Here is a 21,384-nt window from a genome sequence, read left to right as displayed (position 1 = left end):
GTTTTCTCGTTTGAATTGTTTTACATTGTCTATCGGGGCCTTTTATAGCTGACTATGCGGTATGGGCTTTGCTCATTGTTGAAGGCCGTACGGTGACCTATAGTTGTTAATGTCTGTGTCATTTTGGTCTTTTGTGGTTAGTTGTCTCATTGGCAATCATACCACATCTTCTTTTTTATAAACACTGAAATGTCTCGCCTTATTTACTAACCATTGATTTTATGTTGATTGTCCTAAATATAAAGCTTTCCTACAAGTATCACATAATCTTAACATGAAAGAAAATGAGGTCAAGGTCAAATAAACCAAACAAATAATACACGTTCACCTTACAATCATTCAATAAAACAAATGTAGTTGACCTAGTGCTTAAAGTTTCTAAAAAACAGACTGAACCAAGAAAACCGAACATTAAACAATTAACCATGAAAATGAGGTCAAGGCCAGATGACCTGAAAAAAAAAAATCAAGAGTGCAAACACTGAAATATCTTGCCTTCTTTACTAACCATTGATTTTATGTTGATTGTCCTAAATATAAAACTTTACTACAACATAAACCTAACATGAAAGAAAATGAGGTCAGTGTCATATAAACCAAACAAATAATACATGTACACCTTACAATCATTCAATACACCAAATATAGTTGACCTATTGCTTATAGTTTCTAAGAAACAGACTTACAATTTGGAGTTTAGTATGGCATTCATTATCACTGAACTAGTATATGTATTTGTTTAGGGGCCAGCTGAAGGATGCCTCCGGGTGCGGAAATTTCTCGCTGCATTGAAGACCTGTTGGTGACCTTCTGCTGTTGTCTGCTCTAAATATAGTCGGGTTGTTGTCTCTTTGACACATTCCCCATTTCCATTCTCAATTTTATTAACTAAGAAAACCAAACATTGACAATTACCCATGAAAATCAGGTCAAGGTCAGATGAACAATGCCAGACAGACATGTACACCTTACAATCAATCTGCATTAAATATAGCTGTCCAACTGCTTATTCAGTGTAGTATGTAAGAAACAAACCTAACCATGGAAACTTAACATCGACCAATGAACCATGAAATTGAGGTCAAGGTCAGATTATACCTGCCACATGGACATATTGACCTAACAATCCTTCCATACAACAAATTTAGTTGACCTAAGGCTTATATTTAATCTTAACATTAAGCAATGACCTGTTAAATGAAGTCAAGTTCAAATAAAACCTGTTGTTGGGTTGCAGTGTCATTGACATTTACCTAATATATCCTGTAGTCGAAGATTCTTCTGAAGAATGAAAAGAAGCTAGCATTATCCTTTATTTTCATGTTTCCATTTATAGATGATGTCCTTCCACTTAATAATTTAAAGTTGGGTGACTATGTCATACACATCATCCCAATGAACTTGAAATTAATAATAAAACAGAAACAGCTTACTGGGATTCATTATGATTCGTCATATACTAATTTCCCCAGGAATCATGAATTCAAATGTCCAACAAACTACAAATTTAGTACAGAAATTTATGCAGACTTTTAAAAAACAATGAAATCAAATATGCCTGAAAACTCAAGTTTTCCTCAGTCAACGATTGGTAGCAAGAAATTAAAGAATCCGCTGTAGTCTGAAGCATATCTTGTACCTTGTATTGAGTATATATCTCCCTGTTGATATGATATTCCAGACATTGAAGCTTATAAGGCAGCAACCATTTGATTTTCTGGGGGGGGCTATGGTTTTTTTTGGAAAAAAAAGTTTGTTTCCAGTTTTTGGAGAAAAAAATAATTTGTTTTGAATTCTGAAAAAAAAAAATTGTTTGTTACACCCTCAGCTGCCACTATATGTAATGTTAAAATTGAAAGAAAAAAATTGTTTTCGACTTGTCGCAAAAAAAATAGATTGTTTTTCGCCGCAGGCGAAAAAAAAAGTTTGTACAGAAAAAAAAACCATAGCCCCCCCCCAGAAAATCAAATGGTTGCTGCCTAAGAAGGCATGACACAAGAGTTCCAAGTGGTGCAGTAAACATCATGAGTTGGTTAACTGTTATGCCGTATTTGTTTTACAGATGACAATGGATACTTTCCAATTGTTTTTGCCTTCTTTTCATTGAAGGTCACCTTCTGAATTAATACTTATCACCAGGTTTATACTTGCATCAGCAACACAACAGGTCCCACATGTGGAGCAGGATGTGTTTACCCTTTGGCAGAACCAGAGATCTCCCTCCATCTGCATGAGTAAAATAACAGGTGCCACATGTGGAGCAGGATATGTTTACCCTTTGACAGAACAAGAGATCTCCCTCCATCTGCATGAGCAACACAACAGGTGCCACATGTGGAGCAGGATGTGTTTACCCTTTGGCAGAACAAGAGATTACCCTCCGTTATTGGTAGAATTTGTGATCAACATGACAGGTGCCACATGTGGAGCAGGGTGTGTTTACCCTTTGGCAGAACCAGAGATCACCCTCCGTTATTGGTAGAATTTGTGATCAACACGACAGGTGCAACATGTGGAGCAGGATGTGTTTACCCTTTGGCAGAACCAGAGATCACCCTCCGTTATTGGTAGAATTTGTGATCAACACGACAGGTGCCACATGTGGAGCAGGATGTGTTTACCCTTTGACAGAACCAAAGATCACCCTCCATTATTGGTAGAATTTGTGATCAACATGACAGGTGCCACATGTGGAGCAGGGTGTGTTTACCCTTTGACAGAACCAAAGATCACCCTCCGTTATTGGTAGAATTTGTGATCAACATGACAGGTGCCACATGTGGAGCAGGGTGTGTTTACCCTTTGGCAGAACCAGAGATCACCCTCCGTTATTGGTAGAATTTGTGATCAACACGACAGGTGCCACATGTGGAGCAGGATGTGTTTACCCTTTGACAGAACCAAAGATCACCCTCCATTATTGGTAGAATTTGTGATCAACATGACAGGTGCCACATGTGGAGCAGGGTGTGTTTACCCTTTGACAGAACCACCCTCCGTTATTGGTAGAATTTGTGATGCTCAGTTCCATGTTTTTATACGACCGCAAATTTTGAAAAAATTTTCGTCGTATATTGCTATCACGTTGGCGTCAGCGTCGGCGTCGTCGTCGTCGTCGTCGTCGTCGTCGTCGTCCGGCGTCCGAATACTTTTAGTTTTCGCACTCTAACTTTAGTAAAAGTGAATGGAAATCTATGAAATTTTAACACAAGGTTTATGACCACAAAAGGAAGGTTGGTATTGATTTTGGGAGTTTTGGTCCCAACATTTTAGGAATTAGGGGCCAAAAAGGGCCCAAATAAGCATTTTCTTGGTTTTCGCACTATAACTTTAGTTTAAGTTAATAGAAATCTATGAAATTTTGACACAAGGTTTATGACCACAAAAGAACGGTTGGGATTGATTTTGGGAGTTTTGGTCTCAACAGTTTAGGAATTAGGGGCCAAAAAAGGGCCCAAATAAGCATTATTCTTGGTTTTCGCACAATAACATTAGTTTAAGTAAATAGAAATCAATGAAATTTAAACACAATGTTAATGACTACAAAAGGAAGGTTGGTATTGATTTTGGGAGTTTAGGTCCCAACAGTTTAGGAATTAGGGGCCAAAAAGGGACCCAAATAAGCATTTTTCTTGGTTTTCGCACCATAACGTTAGTATAAGTAAATAGAAATCTATGAAATTTAAACACAAGGTTTATGACCATAAAAGAAAGGTTGGGTTTGATTTTGGGAGTTTTGGTCCCAACATAATAAGGAGCCCAAAGGGTCCAAAATTAAACTTTTGTTTGATTTCATCAAAATTGAATAATTGGGGTTCTTTGATATGCTGAATCTAACTGTCATGACTGTGTATGTAGATTCTTAACTTTTGGTCACGTTTTCAAATTGGTCTACATTAAGGTCCAAAGGGTCCAAAATTAAACTTAGTTTGATTTTGACAAAAAATGAATCAGTTAGGTTCTTTGATATGCTGAATCTAAAAATGTACTTAGATTCTTGATTATTGGCCCAGTTTTCAAGTTGGTCCAAATCAGGGTCCAAAATTAAACTTTGTTTGATTTCATCAAAAATTGAATAAATGGGGTTCTTTGATATACCAAATCTAACTGTGTATGTAGATTCTTCATTTTTGGTCCTGTTTTCAAATTGGTCTACACTAAAGTCCAAAGGGTCCAAAATTAAACTTAGTCTGATTTTAACAAAAATTGAAATCTTGAAGTTCTTTGATATGCTGAATCCAAAAATGTACTTAGATTTTTTATTATGGGCCCAGTTTTCAAGTTGGTCCAAATCAGGATCTAAAATTATTATATTAAGTATTGTGCAATAGCAAGTCTTTTCAATTGCACAGTATTGCACAATGGCAAGAAATATCTAATTGCACAATATTGTGAAATATCAAAAAAAAATTTAATTAGAGTTATCTTTCTTTGTCCAGAATAGTAAGCAAGAAATATCTAATTGCAAAATATTGTGCAATAGCAAGATTTTTTTTTAATTGGAGTTATCTTTCTTTGTCCAGAATCAACTTAAATCTTTGTTATATACCATGTATACAATATACAATGTATATTCACTTTTTACTACCAACTGATAAATTAAAATAATCTTTACCATTCAGTGATAACAAGCAGTTTTTTTACATCTTAATATTTTATGATGTATTTAAATGAGTCGTTATTGTTGCAAACTCCATTAGAAATTTTAATTGAGATTAGTTTTGGAATAAGGGAAAGGGGGATGTGATTAAAAAAATTGGGTTCAATTTTTATCATTTGAAATTTCATAAATAAAAAAGAAAATTTCTTCAAACATTTTTTTGAGAGGATTAATATTCAACAGCATAGTGAATTGCTCTAAGAGAAACAAAAATTTTAAGTTCATTAGAACACATTCATTCTGTGTCAGAAACCTATGCTGTGTCAACTATTTAATCACAATCCAAATTTAGAGCTGAATCCAGCTTGAATGTTGTGTCCATACTTGCCCTAACCGTTCAGGGTTCAACCTCTGCGGTCGTATAAAGCTACGCCCTGCGGAGCATCTGGTTGTATACTGTTGTTTGTCTTTTGGTGTTTTATAAGACTGCAATTTTTTTTTTTAAAGTTTCAAGAAGAAATCTTCAATTTTACAGTATTGTGCAATAGATTTGTAAGATCTTTAACCACATTTATTTTGTGTCAGAAACCTATATTATGGCAAAAATGTGATCACAATCCAAATTCAGACAGTATTAAGCTTGAATATTGTGTCTAAATTTGCCCCAACAGTTCAGGGTTTGACCTCTGCAGTCGTATCAGGCTGCCCTCAGCAAAGCATTTATTTTTTTTGCCATGGAATTGTCAGTGCGTATTTGACTAGAGTTTAATGATCCCTGTGGTATCTTTTGCATCCTTCACTAGTTTGATCCACAGAAATTTTCATTGGTGTATATATAATATGAGGAAGGCGCTACCTTAAATGCCAGCTTTATACTAAGACAATGTCCTATATACATGATATATTGATTGGTTGTTGGTTGTTTAACGTCCAGTGGCAAATATTTCATGCATGTTCAGAACGAATGTCCTAGGGTACATTAACATATTGTTTATGTCTAAAAGAAAATAGTAAGTTCAGATGGAAAATGTTTAGGGAACAAACATTGAACTTGAAAAGGCATGAGGGGTTATGGTATTTTTCCTGAAACAAATGCAACAAAATGGGTCAATTCAAGACAATATTGCAGCAAATTCCACACTGAAAAATGTTATGATGGTTGGATGATGGCATTGGTTAAAAATTCTAAAATAGAAATATCATAATTGCACTAGATTTATTCAAAACAAAATAATATTTTGCAAGAATTTGATGAATTTAATAGATGCTACAGTCAAATGTCCAGGTCATCATCAGGGTCTTCCTCATCAAAGTCATCAATTTCATCCGGCTGGTAAAATATCTTTCCTTCTCCAACAGACTTGCTCAAAGTATCTTCCTGTCTGTAAGCATATAAAGAAAATACAATATTCTTATAGTAATTTAAGAGGAAAAAAATTTCTTGTGAGAAAAATAGTTGTGTATATAAAAAAAAATTTTGTAAGGGTTAACGGAACCCAGTGTCTTGCCTACTTTTGCTGTAAATCGCAGGCTCAACAAAAATGAGGAAAAAAATCCATAAAAATATTCCTCTTGATACTATCTTATGATTGTAAGAAGCTTCTGTCCAAGTTTGGTACAAACCCAGGATAATTTAAGAAAGTTATTAAAATTTTAAAAACTTTAACCACAGAGTGAATGTAATGTTTCCCCGCAGAAAAACTAAGTCCATTTAAAAGTAAAATACGGAAAAAATGGATTTATTTTTTTACAAAATTTACTTCTGGATACTATCTTATGATCATAAACAAGCTTCTGTCCAAGTTTGGTACAAACCAAGGATAGTTTAAGAAAGTTATTAAAATTCTAAAAAAACTTTAACCACAGACTGAATATTTGTGGACGCCTCTGCCGACAACAACGACGACGACGGAATGTAGGATTGCTTAGTCTCGCTTTTTCGACTAAAGTCGAAGACTTGACAAAAAAACAAGCCACTATAAAAACTTATATGTCACTAGAATACTAAGAATTTGAACTTTTTATGTATAAAATGGTTGTGTGTTCACCAATCAGTTATCAACCTAAACATAAAACAAAAGGATCCAGAGGTTACCTTTGTTTTTTTACAATCCATTATTTTTTTCAAAGCCAATACAAGGCTTATATGACAGTTATGTTATAGTCATTCTGTTGCTTAACAAAGTAAAGTATTTGGTTTTGACAGTTTTTACAGAATTTCCAATTCTAAGTTTACCTTGAAGTTTGGTGTTTTAGCTTTTAGTTTTTTTTAGCTAACAGTACATTAAACATCAATCAAACATTATGTAATGGGAGCATCCGTTAGTCAATGAGCCATTCATATTATGCATGTGTGTGTGTGTGTCTATAGGAAGATGGTTTTTAAAATATAATGTTCAAGATTTCTTTTGATAAATACTGTAAATAATATACTACTGTGGATTTATTATTATTTGTTGGATAATTTTCGTGGATTTTGTGAGTACAGGTGAACCACGAATTTAGATGTTCAAGGAATATAAACAAATTTTCTATAGGCTAGAACCCAGAATTTGGAAAAACCAAGAAATTAAATATCCACGAACATGTAAATTTTCCTTAATCCACGAAAATTGGTACCAATGAAAATAAATGAATCCACAGTATGCAAAACATGAGGTACTCATGAGTTGGTAACTTTTAGTAAATAAGACCACCTTGATACATAATATAGATACATTGTTTCAGAAGGATAGGGAATTCTAATGATTACAAACATTCTGTGATACATTGTACCAGTAAAATAATCACTGAACTGGAAATAAATGGTAATTTGATTTATAACTTGTCATGGTGTAAAATATATAACAAATATCAAGTCAATATCTTCAACTATGATGGGAATAAAATGTGGAAAATTGATTATTTGAATGAAAGTCCAAGGACCATAACTCTGCACAAAATCATCAGACTGGAACAAAATTTGAACTTGATCTGTAACTTGTCAAGCTTAAACTATATATATACCAATCGTCAAATCATAATCTTCAATCATGACAAAATAATATTGGAAAACTGATTATTTGAGTGTTGAGATTATTCAAGGACCATAACTCTGTATAAAATTGATAGACCAAACAAAATTTGAACTTGATCTGTAACTTGTCATGATTAAACAAAACACCTACATACTGAGTGCAAACCTGAAGTGCCCTTCTGCTTCGTCAGTAAGGGACCAATAACCTTAACCAGTACATAAAGCTATGGTACTACTAAACAACAGGTAATGTAAGGACTCACCTTTGTTGGTCATATGTATAGGGTAACTTGACTTGACTTCTCGCTTTCTTTTCCTTATCTGTTAAGGTCAAGTTAAAGGTCAAATTTGCAGCAGGGTCAACCTAAAATAAAAGAATAATGGACAGTCTATAGAAACTGGTACAATTTTACTAAAATACTAGAACACACCCGTGATATCACGGGTCCGTGACTGAATTAAAATATATAACTATGCGCAAGCCTTATTTTAAGTCATGCTGATTATAAGATAAACAGTTTTTCTTTGCTTTCAAGTCTTTCTGTTTGAACCCGTCGAACTGAAACAATAATATTAATTATTTGGAAAACAAAAGGTTCTGGAATGGAGTATTTTTTAATCAACAGCATTGTCCTATATAAGTTATAAATAAAGTTGAATTCTTTGCTTCGCTGTTTTACGTCATGCCCACTAACAAATTGAAAACTGTACCTATACGCCTTATTTTTAGTCCAGATTTTTAGTATTCGTATTGCTATCTTAGAAAGTCTTACTGATTAAAATACTACAATAGGTAACAATTTGACAATTTAGTAGTGTCAACCCTGTGGTTATGACCCGTGTATATAGCATATTAATCCTGAATACAACGTTTGGTGGTGCGCCTGTCAGATGCGGAACGTACAGATAAGGTAATAGGTAACAGGTGAATATACTATTGGTATCGGTAGCGGACTCGACCCGGAACTTCTTAATTATTGGCAATATTAATTACGTGGAAAACAAAAGGGCCTGGAGTGGTGTAATTTTAAATCTACACCTTTGTACTATATTAGTTATATATAAAGTTGAATTCTGTGATTCATCGTTTTTTACGTGATGACGGTTGACAAATTGGACCTCGTAATTTTAGTATTATAGATAATATAATGTCTCCTCAGTAAGAAAAGTTCATTAGTCAGTTGGACAAGATTTTGAACTACTAGGGGACATTTGAGCGCCAACATTAGAGCCCATTTTAGCGCGGGATTAATACGTTCATCTGTATTTTCAATAGCCCATTTTAACGAAAACTTACCTGGTTGAATAATACTAACTAAGCTTTGGGCAGAATTTCATTGTATTTTAAAGGAAACAAATTATAATCCAGAGTCGTCCCATGACCATTATAGTGAGCAATGTTATAGTTGTCACCCAGCTATTTATGTTTGATACTATTATCAAATTGCAAACAACAACATATACAAAATTACGGAGTAAAGAGGAATGTGCGTCAAAATCTAGACAAGATAAAGAGAAATAACAGTTCCTAATACAATTCAACAGTATTGTACAGGGGGTATATCCAGAGCCCATTACGTCCATTCTCTAGAACATAAATTCCAGGCTAGAACAAACTTTTAACATTTGATTAAATCGTTTAGCCATTTAGTGCTGTATTTTAATTGGACATCATGTTTTATATTGTGCTGTCTTAAGTCTATTTATATTTAATTTATTTATATATATAATAAAGTGTTTAAAATATTTCACTAAAATGGGTTCTACTTTGGCGATAAAACGTCTGATTTTTTTTCACTCAAATGTCCTATCAATGCACTAAAATGTCCTCCGCCGTAAGTTTTATATTTTTCATGGTGAAAGATGACTGTGGTTTATAGGAATTGTATGGGAAGTAATGACTGTGAAAACTTGGAAATATATAAGAAATAACAAGAATTTCAAAATATTTCCATACCTGCCAACTTTCACAATTTAGGCGTGCACTACACGATTTTGACCCTTTGTCACGATTGCACGATCGTGATTGTGAAAAAACACCTAAAACACGATTTTGTGAAAATGTACACAAAAATTTGATTGTTCCCGATTTTAAACTGTATCCAAGGGAAGACAATCGTGTTCAGCTAATCAAATTCTGTTTCTCGTGATCAAATTAATGAGCCAATCAAAAACCTTTTCTCTCAAGATTATTCTTACATGCTAGATTTTGAACTTGTGTTGCATTCCTCTATGTGTTAGTCAGAATTGTAAAATCGTGAACATGGCAGGTGATTTTTCACCTTCAATGAGGTTCTTACACAGATTAAGAATCAAAGCATGGTTGATTTACAATTTCAATGATGCAGTACATGTACTACCATAAAGATAATAAACAGAAGATTATTCACTAAATTATTGACATTACACTTGAAGTAACATCTGTTATTTATGTATTCAATTAAATTACCAAATCATTTAAGTACATTGTACTATTCTTTATTTTTCACAAGTACCAAACAAACAGGTTTGGACCCCCCCCCCCCCCCCCCACATAAGGGGTATCCCTTAAATGAGGGACTGTCCCTAAGACATGGGGTCATTTTACTATTGTAAAAAATAAAATAGAAAAATTTAGACTTTCTTACTTAAAAATGGAAAAATTCATTATAATTTATTTTTGGAACAACTTTTGTAAATGAGGGGTTCAATTATTTTGAAAAATAAAGAAGTTCAAGTCCAAGAACACTTCAAAATTCTTGTACATGTGTTGAGCATATAATAACATTTATCATAAGATGTATAGTTTCTTTTAGATTTTTTCAAATAGTATGAATATGTGTTCATTTGTACTAAAAAAAAGTGGGTTTTAATGTCCTTACATTGAGGTGTTGATAAAGGTCCTTCTTTTTGCATAATTTTAAATTGGAAAAGGTCAACAATCATGTCATATCCTTACACATGGAAATAAATCCTGGGCTTATAGCTACATGTTCATCTTTTCTACTGATATAATAATTAGAATCATGCAAAAAAAACTTAATAAAAAGGCTTGAAAGCTCATCATACAAATATGACACTTTTTCAAAACCACAAAACAGCATGCGCAAAAAACGGTGAAAGAATTGTAACCTTTGAAATTGTTATCGCGCACTAAAACCCCCATGGGCACTTCCAAAAGTTGGCAGGTATGTATTTCATTAATAGTGTATTTGAGACATGATTTTTAAAAAGAATAAAGCAAATTTTTCCAAAAGTGAGAAATTTTAAATTGGATTAAACCACCGACTATTATGACCTATAAAATAAGTTGAATAAACAAAATTTATATTATATAAATGCAAAGTTGATAAATGTATTACTGGTTAAATAAAAATCATCAAATTTAAAAATTACAGTTTAGGCCACACCAATTTAATTCCTTGTTCGACGGACCCGCCCGCACCTATTTTTTTCAAAACAGAATTTTTTTATTTTTTTTATATTCCCGCTTCCCGCATCGGGAAATGTAATCGTGTCCATTTTCCGTACCTTTTTTTGTAAATATTATAAAAAGATATATACAGTCTCACCTGTATATAACGATTTTAAACATATAAGCACCCCATTTGTGTAAATATTTGAAACAATATTTGATTCAGCATGATACACATTTATCCCAAGACTAAAATGGGAGTGCTCCGATAGAAATATGTAACAGAGGAAAATACCAGTCAAAACAAAACATTGGTTTCCTTCCCCTTACTTATATTCTCTATCAAGAAATTTTTGTTGTTAGAATAAACTTCAAAGAACTTCGGAAAGAAATGCCTTCAACTGCAATTATATTGTATGCTGGCAATACAAAACTAATCCATACCCGCCGCATGTTTAAGCACCTGTCCTGATTGATTCAGGGACCTGTCGCTCAGCAGTTAAAATGTAGATATCGTTTGTTGATGTTCATAAAAATTATTTGGTATTTTCCCATTTGTATAAATAAATAAGATCGTTGGTTTTCCAGTTCGAATTGTGATTGCTCTATGGTCGGGTTGTTGTCGCTTTGACACATTCTCCATTTCCTTTCTCAATTTTACTTATAATTTTGTGTCCCTTATAGCTTGCTGTTTGGTCTGGGTCAATGCCCAGTGTTAACAGGGCTCATATGGGATCATTTTACTGTTGTAGAAAAGAAATACCAAGGATTTGTATAGTGCTTCTATACAAATCAATTGAAAAACTTCAATTTTATTACTTAAAAAGAGGAGAAATACATTATATTTTAAACAACTAGAGGGGTCCACTTGTTTTAAATAATAGTTGAAATGGCTAAGGTCCAGGAAAATCACAAAATTCTTGGACATGTTTTTATCATTTAATACCAGATAGATATATAGTTCGTTGGGAAAAGATGAGCCCTTTTGTACTTAAAAGTGTTATTTACAAAAAAATACATTATAACTTATATTGACCCCTCATAAAAGGGATACTTATAAAATTGTTTTTAGGATGAAGAATTGTCTCATTAATTGGCACACATACATATAGCAATTCTAATTATTCAATTATATCTTGGTGAACAGGGAAAAAATTCTTCATAAATTAAAGAAATGTCAACATGGTCAAAGTACAAGTGATAAATCAAGTTTTAAAATTGTCAAAACCTACTATTTTATGTTTACAAAAAAAAAATACTTTTCAAGCTTCGATCGCCTCAAAAATTTGCAAATCAAATATTTTTTTATTAAAATTTTCAAATCGCTCGCTCGCCCCAATTTTTGAAGTCCAAAAATTCGTAGAACAAGAAATTAAATTGGTGTGGCCTTATTGGATTCTAATAAAAAAAAAATCATTTGATGAGATTTTATATCCCTATCCAGAAACTCATTTTGGAATCAATTTTGACTCTAAAAATATAATTTGAAGTAGTTATTTCCCTTGTTGGGAAGTGAAACTGATAAACAGTAACTAAATTCAAGTCTTTTGCCTTCCAATATACGTGTTTTTAAACTTGATCATGAAGCTTGACTTATTACTGAAAACCAATTGTTTTCACCATTGCTCTGCTTTTCAGCAAACCAGTTTTCTTTCCAACAAGGGGAATAATAATTTTCAATTGAAATTTTAAAATCAGATTCATGCTTTTGGAAATGTGTCCAATAATTAACGCCCCTGCCATTGTTTCTGCTTACCTGACTGTCGTCTGCAGAACTTTGCAGACTAATCACCGTTGAAACTTCTTTTACATCCTTAATTTCAAAGTTATCTGTCAAACTGAAGTTTTCACTCTGAAATATATACATGATTTATGACAATTTTTTGCAGGTAATGTACTTTTGACAGTAAAAAATTATGTTTCATATAATTCATAAATATCATGCACAATAACTGTCAAAATGTGAAATTTTAATTAGAATGGAATGATTACATTGTCACACTTCGAAAAAAAAAATCCCATTCCAACACCAGTCTTGGCAATTCATAGTGTTTAAATCTGGTACATGTACTGTGGATTCAGTAATTTTCGTGAAAACCAGTTTTTGTGAATTGAGGTAGAAATCACTGTAGAACTGCTGATCAAAAGACCAAATATGAAGTTATTCATTATAGTAGTATAGCAGAAATGTGTGACAATGCATTTCTAAGTTCATTCAACACAGTGAAAAATCAAAATAGCGGCAAACAGGAAATATATAACTGACAGATCTGAAAAGTGTACAATGCCATTTGGACTTTCGTGTCTTATGGAAATCATACAAAATCTCCCTATTTTTTTATTAATAAACAAGGAATAATTACAATCTGGGTTATCTTCCCTGAAATCTTTTTATGGAACACATCACAGCCATGAGTATGTTGATCAGTACTGGGCTTTTTCATCTTAATTATTGTTGATGCAGTATGTTCAACCAGTGAGGAGGTCATGTGATCATGTAAATCTTCATGCAGCAAGCAGACGACCTGTTCCACTTCACAACCTGAAGTAATTAAACACAAAATATTAGTATAATAATATTTAATTGTCATGCATACAAAAGTTGAAAAGTTGAATATATAATTCATTTTGTTTTATGTTTAATAAGGATTGCAAGCAGCCAGTGGTAACATGTTAGTCTCCTCACATGCTTGTGTTACTCATCTTTAGTTTGCTATGTTTAGATAGATCATATGTTTTTGTACATTATATAAATTTGTACTATGTATACTTTTTTAATGGAAAATAGCAGGAAAACCGATGAAATGAGTGTTGTGTGTACTATTTTAGATTTTAGTCTTTTTGTCTGCTTTTCTTTTACCTTTGGTTATTGATTGCCCTTAGTTTCCCTCTTCCTTTTTGGGTCCTTCCACCATTCTGAGGAAGACCTTTTGAAATTAATTTGATAATCATTTTTTTGTTCAGCCACTTCTGTTTCTGTAATGTTGCTTTTATCTCGCAACATGATGATAGTTTATTTGAAATATGCTATTCAACAATTATAACGCTTTTGCATATTGGAGTTATCTCCCCATAAACTGTTCCTCTTGTTATTGCTTGTCGTCTGCTGAATCCGAATAAGATATCACTTTCTTTAAATTTTTTACCAAAAATAAGGTTATGGCGTAATATGATAAACGCAAATTTAGTCTTAGATGCATGATTATTTTTAAAAGCTGTTAATGGCTTTGACCTAGCTGTCAGAAACTGGGAGAAGGCTTTGCTCATTGTTGAAGGCCATAGGGTGACCTATGCTTGTTAATTTATGTGTTATGTTGGTCTCTTGTGGAGAGTTGTCTCATTGGCAATCATACCACATCTTCTTTTTTTTATATTAGATCTGTACTTTGTCTTTATGTTGTTGGGATGTACAAGGTACCTGGCCCCATCAACTCAGTGTTTTTGTTGGATGCATTTCTATTTGAATCCATTTTATGAGTTAAGATATTTTCAACTGATTTTTTATAGTTTGTTTTTATGTTGTATTGTTACACCACTGTCCAAGGTTACGGAAGGGTTGGGATCCTGCTAACATGTTTAACCCTGCCACAGTCAGTATGTAAGTGCTTGTCCCAAGTCAGGAGCCTGTAATTCAGTGGTTGTCATTTGTTGCTGTGTTACATATTTGTTACTATTAAGTTATGTGTCATTTGGTCTCTTGTAGCTGTCTCATTGGCAATCACACAACATCTTATTTTTTATATAATGTTAATTCAGATACTATTGCGATTTTTTTTATCAAGTTGCAAAAAATGCAACACGATTATAATCCCAATAATTTAAACTCGCATTAAAAAACTTTTGTACGAATTATACAGGATTGTTTTCAAAATCGCAAAAATTAAAATCCTAAATTTCTGAATTTACAGTACACACACTTTGTGTTGCCCCATACAACTTATTTTACCTAAACACTGTGTATACGCCAACTTATGGATGACTTGACATGTGTATGATGCAGATCTGTACAAAATCAACTGGCTAAGTGAATCAATCACCACTGCAATTTTCTTGTTGCCATGGATATTATTTTTTTCTATTAGGAATGGTATAATATCAATTGTTGCATTTAGACTAGGAGTGTTATTCCAATTCAAAATGTCTGAATGTCCATCATATATCTTGCACCTGATAAAAAATTATTAAAAAGTTCTTTTTGTTTTGCTCTGTTATTTCATTCAAGTATACAGTCGTAGCCTATGATTAAATTTGATTTTTTTTAAATATAATATGTTATTTCATTCAAGTATACAGTCATAGCCTACGACTCATAGGTCAATAATATAGATTTTATTTTATCTTGTAAAAAAACTATTTCTTATGTTTCTTAAGATAAAAAAAAAATTATTGTACAATATTCTCAAGAGAAATTACTGGAAGGCGTATACATACAACAATTTAAATTAAGGGTGGTTAATTATAATTAAAGATGTATTAAACAAGTCAGAAACAGCAAAATTGCAAGAAAATTTGAAAAAATATAATCACAGGAAAAATATAAAAAATTTATAGCAAATGCTTGCTTAAATTTGATTTTTTTTAAATATAAATATAAATTTATATAAATTTATCGACAGATTCATTTAGGATAGGTTTAATGAAACAAAAGTTATAACGATTGGTTTTATAAAAAACATACCTGCTAACATCAATGTGTGACTTGATATCTCTTGACCTGCCATCATAACAGACAATATGTACCTCATCAACTCTAAAATAAATATATATGATATTATTGTAAGATCATCATGTGATTATAAATTATGGTAAACATGAGCATGATAAAATGCACTTATTACATTGGTTTCCAGGTGATAATTTCACATGTGAAATAAATGTGGTTATTTTCACTCATCTGAAGTCATACAACAATAGGCATTGTCAAGACTTTGTCCATTTCGTCAGATCAAAGCAAATCGTGAATGTGTAGAAAAAGATAAAGTTCCTGACATTTTATTTCATAAGAATGACATTTGCCAATGTAATATAAATAATAACTAATCAAAGATTTCAAATATTGAAAAATATTCAACTTGTGACCGAAAAAAACTGATAATTTACTCATGTGCTACAGGCATTTGTAAATTAATGTGTTTTTCTGTCGCTCATCAAATACATTTCTCTATTTGAATTCTTCAATTAGTTATATTCTATCAAAGCTTTCAAAAAATAATTGGACAAGATGATTTTTTGGTTTATCAAATCATATTATTATTGGTCATTTTTTTGTCATTTGAACTCTGGTCATGATAGTTTCATTTCATTGCCTCATTAGCAATCCAACAGCATCGCTTTAATTCAATACCTTAATTTTTGTGTTTAAAGTTTAAATATATTTAAAGAAAAAAATTCAGCTAATATTTAAATGGTAATTTAAAAAAAAATCTTTCTCACTGTAACTTCATCCTTAATGTTAACTTAATACATTTTGTATCAGGTTATCCCAGAAAAATATCGCAGTTAAACTTCAACACAACCAATTAATTGCTTTTTTCTCAAGAGTCCCTCCCCCAAATCATCCTCTATAACTTATAAATTTCAGGAATCTGAGAACAACAAAAAAAAACCACCTACACACCTTCCAAAAGTCCTTAGGGATGTGTAGAAAATGGGAAACAATTATTGTAGGTCAATAAAATATTCATGATATTAATAAGGTCATGAACATGATGAAGGTGTGTTTTATTTTTCATGATTTAAGGATGTACTTAGGTGAGGTTTTGAAATTTGTGTCAAATGTTCGGACTCCTAGGTGTTTTTCCATACAATACAATGTAAAATATTTTGCCCCATAACACCCATTTATTTTTTCATATAAGACTTAATAGCTCATGAAAGGTCATTTACCAAAATTTTAAAAGATTCTTGATTTTCTTTCTTTTGTTTTGAGACCCAAATAATACCAATGCAAATATAAGGTAAAAGTCCGAGTCAGCCTTTTCCCGCCATATTTTAAATCTCAAATATCTCAAAAAGGAGGTCCATGACCTATCAATATTTTTAGCTTATCTTTATCCTTAATTGATGCTCTACCAGCTTATAGTATCAATTTTAATTTCTTAATTTCCTAATTTTTACTTAACCTCACCTAAGTACATCCTTAATTCTAATACAATATACATAATGTACCTCTCTGCAAGACTAGATATGAAAGAACACAGAACACCTCTACCAAGATAGTCTGATGAATCTGAAATACAAATACTAAACAGTTTTACAAATAATTAATCTTGATTATCATGATTATCTTGACTCTATTCAGTCATTTGTCAGTACTTAATTAAACAAGTTAAGCAATAAATATTTTTAATACATGTATCATATAATTTGAAAAATAAATCATAAATACTATAAGTAACAATAACTAAACTATTGTAACGAAGAAATAAACCATAAAGTGCAACGCCAAATCAAGCATGTTATATGCTTTTTGCCTGCCATTACTGGTCATTACTGGAAATCACAAAGGTTACTTGGGTACCCATAAAATTTTGATGTCACAGTAAAATATAACTGAAGCCACGATGAAAAAGTGACTGTTGTATGATGTCAATAGTTTAAGTGGGGCAGATTTTCGGGTCAAGCGATACAGATTTCCAAAATTATAGCGATAAGGTGTATAGTTGGGAATTATAGTTACCTGTACCATTGTTAACTCGTACCAACGTGACCCCAGAGGAAAGTAACTGATATATGAAATAGTACCTAAAATCATCCTCAGCTTAAAGTGGGGTTTGAGTTGCATAGTTTTTCGTTTTCTATCATGTGGTTGTGTCTTGTGTGCTATTATTTGTCTGTTTGTCTTTTTATTTATTAGCCATGGCGTTGTCAGTTTATTTCTTTTTATGAGTTTGACTGTCCTTCCGGTATCTGTTCTAATGGTATTGTGAATAGCGAGTAGACGTCATGGTAGCGTTGGCAGCATAATATTGTCAGTTTATTTCTATTTATGAGTTTGACTGTCCATCTGTATTCTGCATGGCCAGTAGGCTTAATGGTAGTGTTGGCATAATAACAAAGGATATATTTCATTTTGATGCTTTATTTACCACAATTTCATAACATCATAACATTCATTTAGAATGAAAGTTTAGAAAATTGATTAAAAAAGGTCCCATTGCAATTTTATTGAGTTTTAACGAAGAAGTCAACGGAGTTTGTCTGGTTATGTCACCTCGATTTTCAAACTTATTTCAAAGCAGGAAATCATATATCTGAACTGAAACTTAAAACATTTTTAATTGTAAAAATTTGTATACTGTAAAACGCAGGGTTGGGAGTTTAAATACACAATATAACAAAAAAGTTATGACCATTTAATATATGTACCCCATTCATTTTCATTGATAACCAATTGGCTATAACTGATATACAATGACGACTTCAGTATGTATATTAATGAAATTTATCCTGTTGAACTTACTTTAAATAAAGCTAATACTAACAATGACCACTGCCCTTTTCTCGATCTTGATATCTATATCACTAATGGAAAGCTGAATACTCAAATTTATGATAAAAGGGATGATTTTTCATTTCCTATCGTTAATTATCCGTTTTTAGATGGTGACGTTCCCTTGTCACCATCCTACGGTGTTTATATATCTCAACTTGTACGATTCGCTCGTGTATGTAACAATGTTTTAGATTTTAACGAGAGAAATTTATGTATTACTGAAAAATTATTACACCAGGGTTTTCGATATCACAAACTAGTCAAAACATTTACTAAATTTTATCATCGGTATAAAGACATCATTCGTAAATATAGCTCAACATGCAGACTTCTAATACGTTCAGGTATTTCACATCCAATTTTTTATGGTAATATACTTTATAAAGCACAAAGGTGTCAGTATTCACCTCAGAAACTTACAAAACCTTTGAATAGACTTATTAAGAAGGGATATAATTACGATACTGTTGTCAAGTCATTAAAGATTGCATATTTTGGCGTTAATATTGAGTCACTGATAAGGTCTTTGCATCGGAACTAAACACATTTTTTTTTTTTTTTTTTTTTTTTAAAAACAGTTGTTGGCATGACACGGGTTATGTTCTTCTCATATATGTTATGATGGTATGATACTAAACCCCTAACGGGAAGGATTGTGCCTGATGTTCATATGATGAAATCATAATCTTTCAGTCAGTTTAATTGAAGTCTGGAGCTGGCATGTCAGTTAACTGCTAGTAGTCTGTTGTTATTTATGTATTTTTGTCATTATGTTTATTTTCTTTGGTTACATCTTCTGACATCAGACTCGGATTTCTCTTGAACTGAATTTTAATGTGCGTATTGTTATGCGTTTACTTTACTACATTGGTTAGAGGTATAGGGGGAGGGTTGAGATCTCACAAACATGTTTAACCCCGCCGCATTTTTGCGCCTGTCCCAAGTCAGGAGCCTCTGGCCTTTGTTAGTCTTGTATTATTTTAATTTTAGTTTCTTGTGTACAATTTGGAAATTAGTATGGCGTTCATTATCACTGGACTAGTATATATTTGTTTAGGGGCCAGCTGAAGGACGCCTCCGGGTGCGGGAATTTCTCGCTACATTGAAGACCTGTTGGTGACCCTCTGCTGTTGTTTTTTATTTGGTCGGGTTGTTGTCTCTTTGACACATTCCCCATTTCCATTCTCAATTTTAACTTAAGTGTAAAAGTCACGTGATGACCAAGATAGTTGGATATGTCCCACAAGGCGATTATCTGTCCCTGGACTGCTCGGACCTTCTTCCATTGACACCTTTTAGCTTGCCCTTACTGATCAGTTCATATTTTTGTCTAAGTTTTCATTAAAATCCTGTATAAAATTCAAGTATTTCAACTTTTTTTTTTTTTTAAGTTTACAAAAAAAACAACATAAAACATTCATATTTTTTAATATATTTTTAATGGTACGAGTTTGCAGTGTTACGTGTTCTGAATGGTACAAGTTTACGTTGGTACGAGTTAACTATTTTGGTATGAGTTACTGTGGTACGAGTTAACTTGCTTCCATAGTTGGTGGTCATCTAAGTCCTCTGGCAAGGAAAGTGTCCCAGAAAAAAATTAAAATAGCCTTGCCAGACGTCATAATTATTTGGACTAGTGGTCATCTAACTCACATTTTTTTCTCATACTTTCGTTTAAAAACTGGAACAAATTTATTCATCACAACATCAGTCAACTTGATGTTGGGAAGAAGTCCTCAATAGCAGTAGAAAATTCAATAAAAATTGTACTAATGAACTCAAAATCATTCATTTTTTTTTATGTCATGTTTTGAAAACCCCAAACATGCGCAGAAATGTAAGATGAACTTCCTTTTTCCGGTCTCGTTTGTATGAAACTTTGAGTAAAATATATATTTATCAGTCTAGTATAAAATAGGAAGGAACATGCAATACCAATTTCATTTTTAATAATTCCTTGATATGAAAAAACGTTACCTGATGATAGCGTTTCTTTGTTTACATTGCATATGACATCATAATTTAAATAACGTCACAACTAAAATCCCTAACAACAGAACCAAAATCGGAAACGTTTCGGTATAATTTCCATTTCTTTTTTTTTAACAAATATTTAAGTTACAAAAGAATAATTCATACAGACTTCGTCCCCATTTACAGGTAAGGGAGCTACCATTTGATTTTTATGGGGGGGCTAGGATGAGAAATTTTGTCCTGCATTTTTTTTTAGCTATAATCTCTGTCCTGCCTTTTTTTTTAGCTATAATCTCTGTCCTGCCTTTTTTTTTAGCTATAATCTCTGTCCTGCCTTTTTATTTTTCATGTTTTTCACTCTGTTCGGTCCTGCCTTTTTTTTTTAGTTTATCCTGACTTTTTTTTACCTTAATTGTCGTCCTGAATTTTTTTTTTTTTGCAAGTGTCTCATCCTGCCTTTTTTTTTACTCAAAATTCCTGTCCTGCCTATTTTTTTCAAATTTCATCCTAGCCCCCCCCACAAAAATCAAATGGTAGCTCCCTAATGCCTGCCTCATATTAAATGCAAAAGAACAGGACCCAAAGAACAATATGAAGAAAATGTATGGACGAATCGTCTGTGGCCGAAAGTTGAAACGACCAGTGCAAGTGGACGAAACATCTCGAAAGCAAAAGCTGGCTTATTTTGAGATCGTATCTTTCTAAAACTTGCCTTCAATCAGAACAATGTTAGACTTGTCTTGCCCCTTGGCCAAATCCCCAATCATATCGATAAGAACAATCTTTTTCGTTACTAAAAAGTTGCAATATTGACTTCTATGGGCGCAGACATCTTTCAGAATCGCAGAAAATACAAATGACTTTTGATGTCCTTTTAAAAAAATGAATTATACAGTAAATTTTAA

At 32.5% G+C, this 21,384-nt stretch overlaps 1 protein-coding gene across 2 annotated transcripts; it reads right to left on the bottom strand.

The window, feature by feature from the left end:
- Positions 1 to 5,797: 5,797 nt before the first annotated feature.
- On the bottom strand, positions 5,798 to 21,343 carry LOC139501476 (elongator complex protein 5-like). Of its 2 annotated transcripts, none has more exons than XM_071290552.1 (8): positions 21,192 to 21,343; positions 17,179 to 17,239; positions 15,689 to 15,760; positions 14,957 to 15,177; positions 13,374 to 13,552; positions 12,767 to 12,862; positions 7,880 to 7,980; positions 5,798 to 5,982 (listed from the first exon to the last, which is right to left on the bottom strand). In XM_071290552.1, the coding sequence occupies exons 1-8, from the start codon at positions 21,244 to 21,246 to the stop codon at positions 5,874 to 5,876; spliced, it is 894 nt and encodes a 297-aa protein (XP_071146653.1). In that variant the 5' UTR covers positions 21,247 to 21,343; the 3' UTR covers positions 5,798 to 5,873. The 2 variants fall into 2 exon arrangements, with proteins under 2 accessions (XP_071146653.1, XP_071146654.1); XM_071290553.1 differs by lacking the exon at positions 21,192 to 21,343 and adding an exon at positions 20,159 to 20,209.
- Between the last annotated feature and the right edge of the window lie 41 nt (positions 21,344 to 21,384).

Source organism: Mytilus edulis, chromosome 13 (assembly GCF_963676685.1).
Source record: "Mytilus edulis chromosome 13, xbMytEdul2.2, whole genome shotgun sequence".
In the NCBI taxonomy this organism is placed as follows: domain Eukaryota; kingdom Metazoa; phylum Mollusca; class Bivalvia; order Mytilida; family Mytilidae; genus Mytilus; species Mytilus edulis.
The sequence above is the reverse complement of the archived record's forward strand: the minus strand, read 5'-3'. Positions and strand labels throughout refer to the sequence as shown.

What these genes read in the sequence shown, in the direction of transcription:
- LOC139501476 (XM_071290552.1), bottom strand. Translation starts at nt 21,246, where the DNA reads ATGATTGGGGATTTGGCCAAGGGGCAAGACAAGTCTAACATTGTTCTG. An exon ending in GGCGTATACACAGTGTTTAG is followed by an intron (nt 13,553 to 14,956) that starts GTAAAATAAGTT and finishes TAATTACTTCAG; the next exon opens with GTTGTGAAGTGGAACAGGTC. An exon ending in TATACATATGACCAACAAAG is followed by an intron (nt 5,983 to 7,879) that starts GTGAGTCCTTAC and finishes ATATGCTTACAG; the next exon opens with ACAGGAAGATACTTTGAGCA.